We start from the raw sequence: 11,958 nt of genomic DNA on the forward strand, positions 1-11,958 counted from the left end.
CTCGAAACAAAATACTTTCTACACTAACTAAGATATATTTGTATTTGTAAGGTTGTACATTTAAAAAAATACAAATTAAATATCAGTTATTAATATAGTTAATTTACAAAACAAATAACATTTTATTTTTATTAAAAAATAGCTCCGCAGTGTACCGCAGGTGAATATCTAGTTTAATAAATAACTTATGTTATTTGTTTTATGTATATAACTAAGTGATTTTGTTTGACCAAAAGAAAAAGAAACAAAAACTTAGAGGTTCTATTGGTAAACAAATTGCTTAAAGAGGGACCGAAAAATAAATAACAAAAGAATTGAATGGATCGACATAAGGGTATTTCCGGTAACTCACGTAAGTTGAAAGACGACAATAAAAAGAACAAACCCTAGTTTGAACTTCCACGGCCGACCATATCAATCTATTAAGCTCCTCCGAGTCTTGTTGGCTCCGGCGCTATAGCGACGATTCTCCGGTACGAAGTCATTCACCTCTCTCTATCCCTCTCCCTCTCCCTCTCGTTATCTTTCTATCTATCCTCTCTCTGAATTTTGGTTTCTGTGTGTTCTGCTTTTGTCTTTCTTGTTTTCGTCGCACTTGTATGAATACAGAACAATCTGGGATTTGGACTTGTAGATGTTCAATTTTGTTGAGAATTCTTGTTTGGTCTGTATTTAAAGCTTTTATCTTTAATGTTCTTGAGTTGTTTAAAGTGATTTGATTCAATTGAGGCGTCTTCGTTATGCTAAGAGATGTTTATCTTCTTACTTCGCACATTCTTTTGATCATAATTCTTAGAACGATTTCGGAATTGTTTCAGTTACGAAATTGTTCTTAGTTAACTTCGCATTAACTTTGAATTGGGAGTTTTTCTATCTTCTACATTGGTGTAGTTCCATGTTTCTTGTTTGATGTTTCTATATCTTGAGGAGGAAAGAGTTTAACTTTCGTTGCTCAAGTTAAAGTAAACAGTAGAATTTTGTGCTGTGTGTTTGTGCGGTATGAATGTTTTGAGTTAGGAAGCTGAACAAGGTAGATGCATGAGTCTATGTTACATGATGTCATGACACATGCTTTCTTTATGATAGATGGCAAGCGCTTGGAACATGAGCATTGCAATGGTTCATAGGGATATAGAGAGGGAATGGGGAGATCAATTGTGGAGTTGTTTCATTTTAATTTTTTTATTGTTATTGGAGATTCTTGCTCTCTTTGGGAACCAGTTTAGTCATCATGGGACGTTCTGGAGAGAATATATATTTCAAATTTTATAATAGCTTTTGGAGCACATTGGAGAGCAAATAAGCATTTGGAGCTTGTGGAGCAACTGCTCTGACCAAGGATTGCTCTCACTTGGTTTGCTTCATATATTTTTTGGTCTTACCACGTTTTTATTTTTTTTATCATCATTTCATCTTGATGTCTGAGTGGAGATTCTTTGTTTATAGCAGTATAACTTTGGTCCTTTACTTATCTGTTTCCTTTTTATTCACATGTGCAGTAACCTTTGCAAAAAATGAGTGGGCGATTTTCTCGATCAATCTATGTTGGTAACTTGCCTGGCGACATTAGAGAACATGAGATTGACGATCTGTTTTACAAGGTCAGTTTTTGGTTATTTGTGTGACCTAATTATGGATATTATATTATCCCTATAAGATAAAATGAAGATTCTGGAGCATCTTTTGTGTCTACCTTAATGCTCGTGTTTGCAGTATGGCCGCATAGTGGATATTGAACTGAAGGTTCCACCTCGTCCTCCATGTTATTGCTTTGTTGAGGTAAGTTTATTCGCTTAACTTACATGTTCCTAACTAAATTTACAAGATATAGTTTCACTAAACCAAGCTTTGTTGAACGTTTTGTAGTTTGAGCATTCTCGGGATGCTGAAGATGCAATCAAGGGCCGTGATGGCTATAATTTTGATGGCTGTCGCTTGAGGGTAATCAGACATTCATTACATCCTTGCTATCTTTCAGCTGACAGGAGTGGTTTGGTGTTTCTATTCATTAGTCCATAGTTTATAATCAGAACTTATGCAGGTTGAGCTTGCCCATGGTGGCCGAGGACAGTCTTCAAGTGATCGTCGTGGTGGCTGTGGTGGTGGAGGAGGCTATGGTGGTGGAGGTGGGGGTGGTGGTGGATCTGCTCGGTTTGGCGTCTCACGACACTCAGAATTCCGAGGTTTGTGTAATTTCCTATGAGAAGATGGTATGGATTAAGAGTTGGTTTAATATTTGCTTATTCTGATTCTTGGATGTCTTGTTTTACAGTTATCGTGCGTGGGCTCCCATCATCTGCTTCATGGCAAGATTTGAAGGTCTGATGACACTTCATGTTATGCATTATTGGTTCTACTCCCTAGTCTTAGTATTCGTATAAAACCATTATTTCAGGATCATATGCGGAAAGCTGGTGATGTGTGCTTTGCTGAGGTCACTCGAGACAGTAATGGTGCGTTTACAGTTTCTTATGCCCAATTAAATATATAAATGGCATACTTTCTTAGCAATATCTTACGTTTTTCAGCTTGAAGCAACATTTTTGTTTGGGATATATTGTAATTGTGTCTTTTTCTTACACATGACTATCTTTAATAATATGATCAGGAACTTATGGTGTTGTCGACTACACCAATTATGATGATATGAAGTATGCTGTAAGTTGAACTATGTTTTTCTCTCTTGCTGAATAGCACACTATCATTTATGTTGTTTCTGAGATTTGAAGTTGTGATTTCAGATAAGGAAACTTGATGACACAGAGTTCAGGAACCCCTGGGCGAAAGCTTATATCCGGGTACCATTTCTCTTTGCAGTCTTTATTTCTTTGCCCTCTTTTGTCATTTTACATATGTCCGACACTTGACACGGTCAGATTTGATGTGTGGTAGTAATTATGCTTCTATATTGAAACGAGTAATGAAAAATGGAGATAGTTTTAACTAGATGGGAAAGATGAAAAGTAGGAATTTACCTTTTTAGGGTTTTTAGGTATCTGAAGTCTCTCAACGGTATACTTTGGTAGATGCTTCATTCTCTCCCTTCACATTTATGAAATATCTTGTGAATTTGGGCAAAAAAATCGATGTTGGCTCACTCACTTGAACATGATCTCACAAGTTAATATTCATGTTATGTCTGTGTCTTCTGCTCATATTCAGGTTAGGAAATATGAAAGCTCCCAATCAAGAAGCCCAAGTAGAAGCAGGAGCAGAAGCCGAAGCCGTGGCCGTGGCCATGGCCATAGCCGCAGCCGCAGCCTTAGCGGTAGCAAGAGCCCAAGGAAGGATTTGAGGTGCTATGTTAGTTATCACTGAACCTTATATATATCTCCCATTTTCAACAACTAAAAGCTGGAGTTTTGTGTTTATGAATCTTTATCGCAGTAAATCACCAAGACGATCCCATTCCAGGTCGATATCAAAATCTAGATCACCATCTCCTGACAGGAAAAAGAGTCCCCCCAGGCAAGTTCTCTCCTTTTGTTTTTGGTGTTCGCTCCCTCACCGTGTTGGTATTTTTTTGTTCTTTCTTTTTTATTTCTCCTGTGATTAAGTGTGGTTTTTTTTTCAATTTAGGGCAATGTCGAGATCTAAGTCCAGGTCAAGGTCCAGGTCCCCATCAAAATCTCCTCCCAAGGTATATAATAAATAAGCTGCGTTTTTCGGGAAATATTCCAAGTTATAGGCAAAAGACCAAAGAAACCAATCTTAAAAATTGTCCTTTTTCTCAGGTTCATGAAGGCAGTGAGTGATTTGTTAGGCAGTGAAAATGGCCAGAAGAAAAAGACTGCTTAAAATCTCAAGTCAAGATCCAATCTGTGACATTGTTGTTTTTGCTGTTTTTGGATAATTGACTTCTTCTTCTCCTTGTGTTTCTTTGCTTTCAAATCTTCTTTGCACTATTCTCTTTCTCTCTTCTATGTTATGGATGATTCCGTGAAAATCACCATACCTCTTGAACTTCTGTATGATTAGACTTGTTCGTGTCCTTTACCATTTTAATGTCCTAGCGACCCCAGATTAGATTTCTTTTGATATTTCTGAAATATTTGACTGATTTATTTGATAAATGGCATCCAGTTAGCAATGTTAAAAGTCTTATGGATTCCTCAGCATTTCCGTAAGCTTAAATTTGTGGCATGGTCTATAGAGGTGCACATCTGTTGATTAGATCTATAGAGGTGCAAATTTGTTGACCATAACATGTTCAATGGCTTGGATTCCAATTTTTTACCATTAGCATGAGGCTGTATACAATTTCACCTCTACTGGTCATCCCGACAATGTTTGATATTGTTTTCCTCGACTAGGTTCTTCCAAAAACGTTGATATCCCTTGACTATTTCTAGTGCTCGGCATTGTCTAGAATCAACAACTCGTGAACATAATAATCGAGTTAGGATGAAGTGCACATTATTCACCATTGCTTATGTTGATATAGCTAAATATGAGGTTACAACGTCAAGAGCTTAGGTATAATGTAAACATTTTAGCAAATATAGATATCATAAGAGATTAATTTGATCCAATCAGTTTTTTCGCATCGTATTAAAACTTATTAGTTATATGTATCATAAACATAATAACGTCAATTATTTATAGTCAACTATGATCATATAAAACCCTTCATGAATTATAAAGATCGAGTCTGTACAATAATTTTTGTTTGGGATAAATAGAGGCTGTATAATACATAAGATCCCCAACTTATAAAGAAAACTAGCTAATCGCTTCCATAAGCCTCACATCTTCTACATGGTCTAGAAATGTATAAATCTTCCGACCCTTAAAAGCTTCAATCCCTTGGATTTTAACTCTTATAATAGTGTTCCTCTTCATATTGTAATAGAAAATATAGAAAGGATCATATAAACCAAGCGAAGTCAATACAATTTCACCATTACGAGTCATCCCAACAATATATAACCAGTAATTTTCGACCACATTCTTCCACAACGGCGGCAAGATGTATAAATGCCTCGACCATTTCTGTTCGTCGACATCATCTAAAACCCACATCTCGATGCATGTAGTTCTTTTATATATTAAACATACCATCCGAATCATTGATAACAGCACCTAACTTGCCCTTGTAATTAATCAGAGTCCGAAGCAAGAACTGGATCTGAACACCTTGTTTATCAATACTAATAAACTTGAACTTTTCTGACCGAACCTCAAAGCAAACTATCATTAACCGATGTCCCATGGCTCTATAAAAAAAAAGCCCATATTTATGCATATCCCAACACATTGAGGATCATGAGGAATGGAACATTCAACCATTCTCCATAATAATCTTCCTCCATTTTCTAATGTCAGAACTTGATGCTTTCGAGCTTCTACTGATACACACAACACTTTATGCTGTCTTTTAATCGGATCATACCCAAAATAGGTTTTTCTTCAATTCAGTGCTCTCATTGCTTGTAGTTGTCGTACAGTGTAAGGTTATGTACTTTCCTGTGCTAGGGTTACATATCATCAGATTTGTATCTCTATTACAGAGCAAGCCACATATAGGAGGGCAAACCTCAAAAAACTCAAAGGAACATGGGAAACACATGTGACGATCTGCAGATAAAGTCGGAGACTAAGGATTGAAGCCCATTGCTTCGATAAGCAACGGAATCTTGCTATGGATTTCGCAGGCACTCTCGAGAGAATCTCAAAGACGAGATCATTTGGTATCTCCGGCAAGGAAGATTGTGAGAAGGTTAACCCCATTGAGAAACACGGTACCGGTTTAGGCTATAGACTATAGTACGTACTCTTCCACGAGTTGTATATACAGGCTAGAAATTGAAATGATGTCTAATAGGATTTTAAGATTTGTAGGAGTAAGTGTTTGTAGATACTATTAATAAATAGAATGAAGTTAAATATGTGTACAGGAGGAGGAGGATCACACTTGAAAAATCCTCTCTCTCTCTCTCTCTCTCTGTGAAAAAAGGAAGATGATTGAAAACGGCGGAGAGAAACGGAGCTCCGTCGAGGAAGAAGAAGGTGAGTACGATTCTTGTCGGCGTGAAGCTCGACGCGCCGAGCAGAGAGAGTTGCTCACTTGGGCTTTGGTTAAAGTCGCCGAGCCTGGTGATACTGTAATCGCTCTTCATATCCTAGGAAATGGTACATTTTTTTTTTTTTTTTTTAGATTCTCTGTTACAAAAAAAAAGCTTATCTAAAAGTGTATAATTTTTTTCAATTTCGATCCTTTTCTTTAGCTTCCTTAGAATTTTCTCCTCTTTTTCAGGTGGATCTTTCTTTTTTTTTTTCTCTTCCCAGTTTCTACATTTTTGTATCTTAGTGATTTGGTTTTGGATGAGTTGTTGAATAATCTGTTATTGGGTGTTGTTATAAGAAAGGAAGATGTTTGGAGGATTACTTTGTTGAATGTGCTTCAAAGATCTGTTACTTTGAATAAGACGACTAAAGTAGTTAGCCATTCCGAGGAAGATTCAAAAGAGGAGGATGAGGTTCAATCCAATGGCCAGAGTCTACAGCAGGCCTTAGCTGCTGCGCGTTTTGAGAATTGCGCGGTTTGTGGTTCCTATTCTTTGTCTCTAAAAGATACAAATACTCTTGGAAATGAAAGGAGTGAAGATGATGATGATGATGAGTGTCACAAATTAATGGAGGTTATGCCTGTGAATGGTCCAGAAGATTCAGGCGGTTCTATAACTATGTGTCTATGTTGGTTGGGAAATTGCCTGAATCTAGGCCAGGTTGGCCTTTGCTTCGTCGTGCTGTTTCTACATTAGGACAGTCTATCACTACTCCTCATAGTTCTTTGTCGAAACAGATACCGGTAGTTCAATGGGCTCTGTCTGAAGCTTCCTCCGAGGGACACTAATCAACCTGGTTATGATTCTTCTGAAGACGTTTTGTCTAGCTTAAACGCAGTTGTTCCGTTTGGTATCAACTCTATCACCAAGAAGTCATCTCCCGACAATAGTCCAAGAAAATTGCCGGAGGAACTAGAGGGACTTTATGAGAGATTCTCTTCAACTTGCCGGGTTTTTTCAAGTACAAGGAACTCGTCTCAGTAACATCGAATTTTTCCACTGGTTGGTCCTTCTCTCATTCATTTACTTATGAATGACATATTGACATGTTGAAAATTTTCAAGCCTTATAACTAAGAAATTGAATCTGATTTCAGATAATTTCATTGGAAGAGGAGGCAGAAGCCGGGTTTTTAGGGGTTGTTTGTCCAATGGGAGATTGGTTGCTGTCAAAATTCTCAAGCAAACTGAAGATGTCTTGAATGATTTTGTGGCTGAGATTGAAATCATCACAACATTACACCATAAGAAAATTATCTCACTCTTAGGATTTTGCTTTGAAGACCATAACCTATTGCTTAGAATTATCTTTCAAGAGGAAGCCTCGAAGAGAACCTTCACGGTACTTGTGAGACAAGCTCTTGCCTTTTTAAGCAACTCAGAGATTCTATTATGATCATGGGTCTAACATATGCTTGGTTTCATAACCAGGAAACAAGAAAGATCCACTTGCATTTTGTTGGAGCAAGAGGTATAGTGTAGCTGTTGGAGTGGCCGAGGCATTGAACTATCTGCATAACAGTAACAGTGCTTCACAACCCGTCATCCACAGAGATGTTAAGTCATCAAATATACTATTATCTGATGATTTTGAGCCACAGGTAAAAAAACAAATTTTATCGGTTTTTTCACATGTCAAAGAGGCAAGAATACTAAAAAGTTATATATACCTTGTTCCCAGCTTTCTGATTTTGGGCTTGCGAGGTGGGCGTCTATATCTACAACTCATATAATCTGCTCTGATGTTGCGGGAACCTTTGGGTATGGAAGAATCTGGTTTTTGGCTGAAGAGTTCTTGAAAATATTCTTATGGTAAGCTTCTATTTCATGTTGCAGATACTTGGCTCCAGAGTACTTCATGTATGGTAAGGTAAATGATAAGATAGATGTCTATGCATTTGGTGTTGTTCTCCTCGAGCTACTATTTGGAAGAAAAACGATTAGCAGTGGATGTCCAAAGGGACAGGAGAGTCTAGTCATGTGGGTATGTATTGCTGCATACCAATTAAGATCAAAACCAAGCTTTTTTTCTGTACTCTTATTGAAAACAAGTATGTATGATGTTCATGTACAGGCCAGACCAATTCTAGATGATGGAAAGTATTCTCAGCTATTAGATCCGAGTTTGCGGGATAACAACAATAACGACCAAATGCAGAGGATGGCGTTAGCTGCTACTCTTTGCATTCGACGTAGCCCTCAAGCTAGACTGAAAATGAGCATTGTAAGTCAAGGTTTTAATCTAGTAGCCGTTTCATAGCTCTATGTAGTAATTATCTTAACGAATGTGGAATGATGCAGGTCCTAAAGCTACTTAAAGGCGATGCAGAGGAGTCAGAGATGCTCAAGGATGATCAATGCCAAAGATCTAACTTGCAGTCACACCTTAACGTAGCGCTTCTTGATGTTGAAGATGACTCTATCTCCCATGGGAAGCATCGAGCAAGGCGTCTCTGTTGAGGATTTATCTAAAAGGCAGGACAAGCCGTTCGTCGAGCTTCGACTAATAACCCATTTTTACTGAAACTATTGTGTGTGTGTACAAATGGAAGGGTGCTCTTTGGAAATGGGTGGGTGGGTTGGTGGAATCGTGGGGTTCTTTTTAGCCCCTCCTTCCTCACCTGTTTAAGATACTGTAATTGTAGATTTTAATTGTTTGGGATGTATCTTGCTATTTCCGGTAAGTCTTTTTTGGGGATAATGCTTATAGCTGTGGTAATAAAAACGAGACGGAAATGCTTGTTGTTGGGACTTTGGTAGGAAAGAAAAAAAGTGCTTGTACTTGTCTTCATTGAGAATAAAAGAAAGAAATCGTTTTTTTTTTTTTTTGTCCTGTAAACAGTTTACACTTATTTTCTCGTATTTGTATTTGTAAGTATTGATCCTTCAGAATTGCAGTTTGCACAAGAGATCCCTGATGACTGGTTCCAGAGTGTATGCCTGATTGTTATTATTGTCTCCAAGGTGATAACTTTTGCTGTAAGAAGTCTCAGTTTGCAAGTGTTCTCATACGCAGTTCTCTTTCTGACTTTCTCCAATGCCTAATGGGGGAAACATACAGTGATGTAGGTAGGCCTGAGATTTCGGTTATTTCGGTGAGGTTATTTTGGTTTTTCGGTTTTTTTGAGTTTTTAAAATCTTACCGAATTGAACCAAAATATATTTCAGTTCGGTTATTTCGGTTTCTCGGTTAATTCGGTTTTAAAATTTCAAAACCGAAATTAACCGAAATTTGATTAAAAACATGAAAAAATCGGATTTTCGGTTATTTAGAGATAATTTCGGGTTTTTCGATTTTATTTCAAATATTTCGGTTTTTTCGGTTTCGGTTATTTCGGTTATTTTAGGGTAAATTCGGTTATTTTAGGGTAAATTTCGGTTTTATTAGTTTTTTTCCTAAAAAAATTAAAAAAAAAAAATTGGTTAACCGAAAACCGAACCAAAATAACTGAAATATTTCGGTTTTTTTGAAAAAAAAAATTGTACCGATCGGTTCAGCCGCCATAACCGAAACCGAACCGAACACCAAAAATATCGGTTCGGTTCGGTTCGGTTATTTCAGTTCGGTTTAAAATCCTAGGGCTAGATGTAGGTAGGGTAATACGTTTCTAGTGACAAGTGTTTCTACCTATATCACTAGATTTTCTTCTCACAATCTATAATTTTATGTAACTGTACCAAATGCCCATCTATAATATAATGTTTATCTATATTGTTTTTCTCTAAAAAGTAACAAATAAACACTTACAAAAGCATGAAAATTCTGTTAAACTTTACTCAAATGATTTATAGAATAGTATGGTGGTTTGTATATTGTATGATATAAAAAAAATTAGTATTCCATTCTATATAATATTGCCGGAGTTCGGTTCATTCGGTCAATTCGGTTCGGTTAATTCGGTTTGTCGGTTTTTTTATTTTGAAAATGTTGCCGAACTAAACCGAAATTCAAAACGGTTCGGTTCAATTCGATTTTCGGTTATTTCGGATTTTGACATTAAAAACCGAATTTTGAATGGGCCAAAAGTTAACAGATCTAAATAATATCTATTTTAATTAAATGAGCCTAATCTAAACAATTTAACCTCTAAGCCCAATAAGATAATTAACTACCCTAATCAAAACCTAATATGTCGCAGCCGAGAAGTTCGCCGTCCAAAGGAGAAGAACAACATCTTCGGTCATGGTAGTCATTGACGAGGAAGAAAAAGAAGAAGAAACAAAATAATCGAACAAAAAGAGGAGTGATAGAAGAGGTAGAAGAGTAAACGAGGGAGAAGACTGGAGTTTAGAAGATAATAAAAGAAGAATGGAGAGAAGTTGAAGAATTCGCTGGATGAAAGTAGAAGAAAGAAGAGAATCGGCTGGGTGAAAGTAGAAGAATATAAATTAGGTTTTGTTTTGTTTTTATTTCGGTTAACCGAAATTATTAGAAAACCGAATTAAAATTAAAAGTCTGCCGATCGGTTTAGCTGAGTGAACCGAACCCGAACCGAAAGCCAATAATATCGGTTCGGTTCGGTTCGGTTTTTTCGGTTTGGTTTTTTATCCCAGGCCTACAAAATTCTAACTCTCGATCTTGATCGTGAGTCTTGGAGGTGGAGAGAGGTGAATAGCCCAATTGAACATTCAGTACCAGTGATGTGTGACACCAATTCGATTTGTATCAGTGGGAATCTGTATTACACAGGCCGCTTGCCCAATAAAGATGCTTCTGTGATCCAGTTCGATTTGGCTACTGAATCTTTTTCCCCGTCAAATCCCATACCCGAGAAGCGAATATTGGGCATGTATAGCTGGGAGTCCGGGTTAGTTAACGTGAATGGAAAGGTTGGTTTTTCTGTAGCTCTGCCACATCATAAGTCCCGGCTGTGGGTTCTTGAAGACTCAGTGAAGAACAAGTGGTCGAGCATCATTGTGTCCACTCCCCTCTCCATCCTCGGCCCATCCACAATTGTCAACCGCATAACTTTCGAGGGTTTCACAAGCAAGGGGCTCTCTATCTTCTCACAAGGGCAAGGACAAACTCTATGTCTCTATTACCACAACAGGGAGACAGAGGAAGTTCATACTGATCAGATAGCAAGAGCCTACATGTGGCAAATGTTCACTTTCTGGAACTACGTTCACACTTTCATGTTTGCTTAGCTCCTCCTCGCCTATCTCGTGCTACATGTTTCTTGTCTATTGCTTTTGGCTCTTGCCATATTTGGCTTTGATCTCATTAGGTTTTGTCCTTTATTTTCGTTTTTGTGACACTGGTAACTTGTAGATGTTCAGAGAGATGTAAAACTTGTCTGGTTACATTGCTTATAACACCAAATAAACAACATCTTGGTGAAGGTTTTTGTAGATGTTACCGATTTCAATGTTTTACATACCAATGCTGCGTCTTGACAAGTGTGCACCATGGAATGTAGCACGAGATTGTTTGCTTTTCTTAGATTCTTGACAAGTGTGACTAATGATTGAACCACTGACCCACTACTGTTTTTAGTTGGATATGCATGGGTCTCTTTGATCAATAAATTTTGTCGGGCAGTTTTGTGTTTTTTCTTTTGGTAATTCTTGATGGGGGGTTCGTTACATTTTCTGGCACTTATTCAAAATGTTGTCCTATGGCTCATAGCATGTAGATTTGCTGATATAAACAATCTATGTTGGTGGTTGCCATGCCATTCAAATGTCCTGTATCAAAACAGAATGCTGGAAAAAAATGAAGATGCAGTGGCCGTGTCTCTTTCCTGTGTTTGCAATGGCTTCTTATATGCTTTAATAGCAAGTTTGTAGTCATATTGGTTTCGTTGCTTCTTTAACGCAAAAAGTGTCCTTTTGTTACCTTTGAGATGGCAATTTGAAAATGTCTATAACCCTCCCCCCCCCCCCCCCCC

General features: G+C 37.5%; 1 protein-coding gene and 2 pseudogenes across 3 annotated transcripts; 2 read left to right on the forward strand and 1 right to left on the reverse strand.

The window, feature by feature from the left end:
- LOC104791169 (serine/arginine-rich splicing factor SR34A-like) lies at positions 381-4,073 on the forward strand. 3 transcript variants are annotated; one of them, XM_010516996.1, is made up of 14 exons: positions 381-473; positions 1,087-1,354; positions 1,500-1,601; positions 1,714-1,779; positions 1,867-1,941; positions 2,042-2,183; positions 2,273-2,319; positions 2,396-2,453; positions 2,609-2,658; positions 2,742-2,798; positions 3,163-3,296; positions 3,388-3,468; positions 3,580-3,640; positions 3,735-4,073. In XM_010516996.1, the coding sequence occupies exons 3-14, from the start codon at positions 1,515-1,517 to the stop codon at positions 3,753-3,755; spliced, it is 879 nt and encodes a 292-aa protein (XP_010515298.1). In that variant the 5' UTR covers positions 381-473; positions 1,087-1,354; positions 1,500-1,514; the 3' UTR covers positions 3,756-4,073. The 3 variants fall into 3 exon arrangements, with proteins under 3 accessions (XP_010515298.1, XP_010515297.1, XP_010515299.1); XM_010516995.1 differs by lacking the exon at positions 1,087-1,354; XM_010516997.1 differs by lacking the exon at positions 1,087-1,354 and having other exon boundaries at positions 3,415-3,468.
- LOC109133330 lies at positions 4,723-5,312 on the reverse strand (annotated as a pseudogene).
- On the forward strand, positions 5,208-8,751 carry LOC104791170 (annotated as a pseudogene).

Source organism: Camelina sativa, chromosome 6 (assembly GCF_000633955.1).
Source record: "Camelina sativa cultivar DH55 chromosome 6, Cs, whole genome shotgun sequence".
In the NCBI taxonomy this organism is placed as follows: domain Eukaryota; kingdom Viridiplantae; phylum Streptophyta; class Magnoliopsida; order Brassicales; family Brassicaceae; genus Camelina; species Camelina sativa.

What these genes read in the sequence shown, in the direction of transcription:
- LOC104791169 (XM_010516996.1), top strand. Translation starts at nt 1,515, where the DNA reads ATGAGTGGGCGATTTTCTCGATCAATCTATGTTGGTAACTTGCCTGGC. An exon ending in TTGATGGCTGTCGCTTGAGG is followed by an intron (nt 1,942 to 2,041) that starts GTAATCAGACAT and finishes GAACTTATGCAG; the next exon opens with GTTGAGCTTGCCCATGGTGG. An exon ending in CTTCATGGCAAGATTTGAAG is followed by an intron (nt 2,320 to 2,395) that starts GTCTGATGACAC and finishes CCATTATTTCAG; the next exon opens with GATCATATGCGGAAAGCTGG.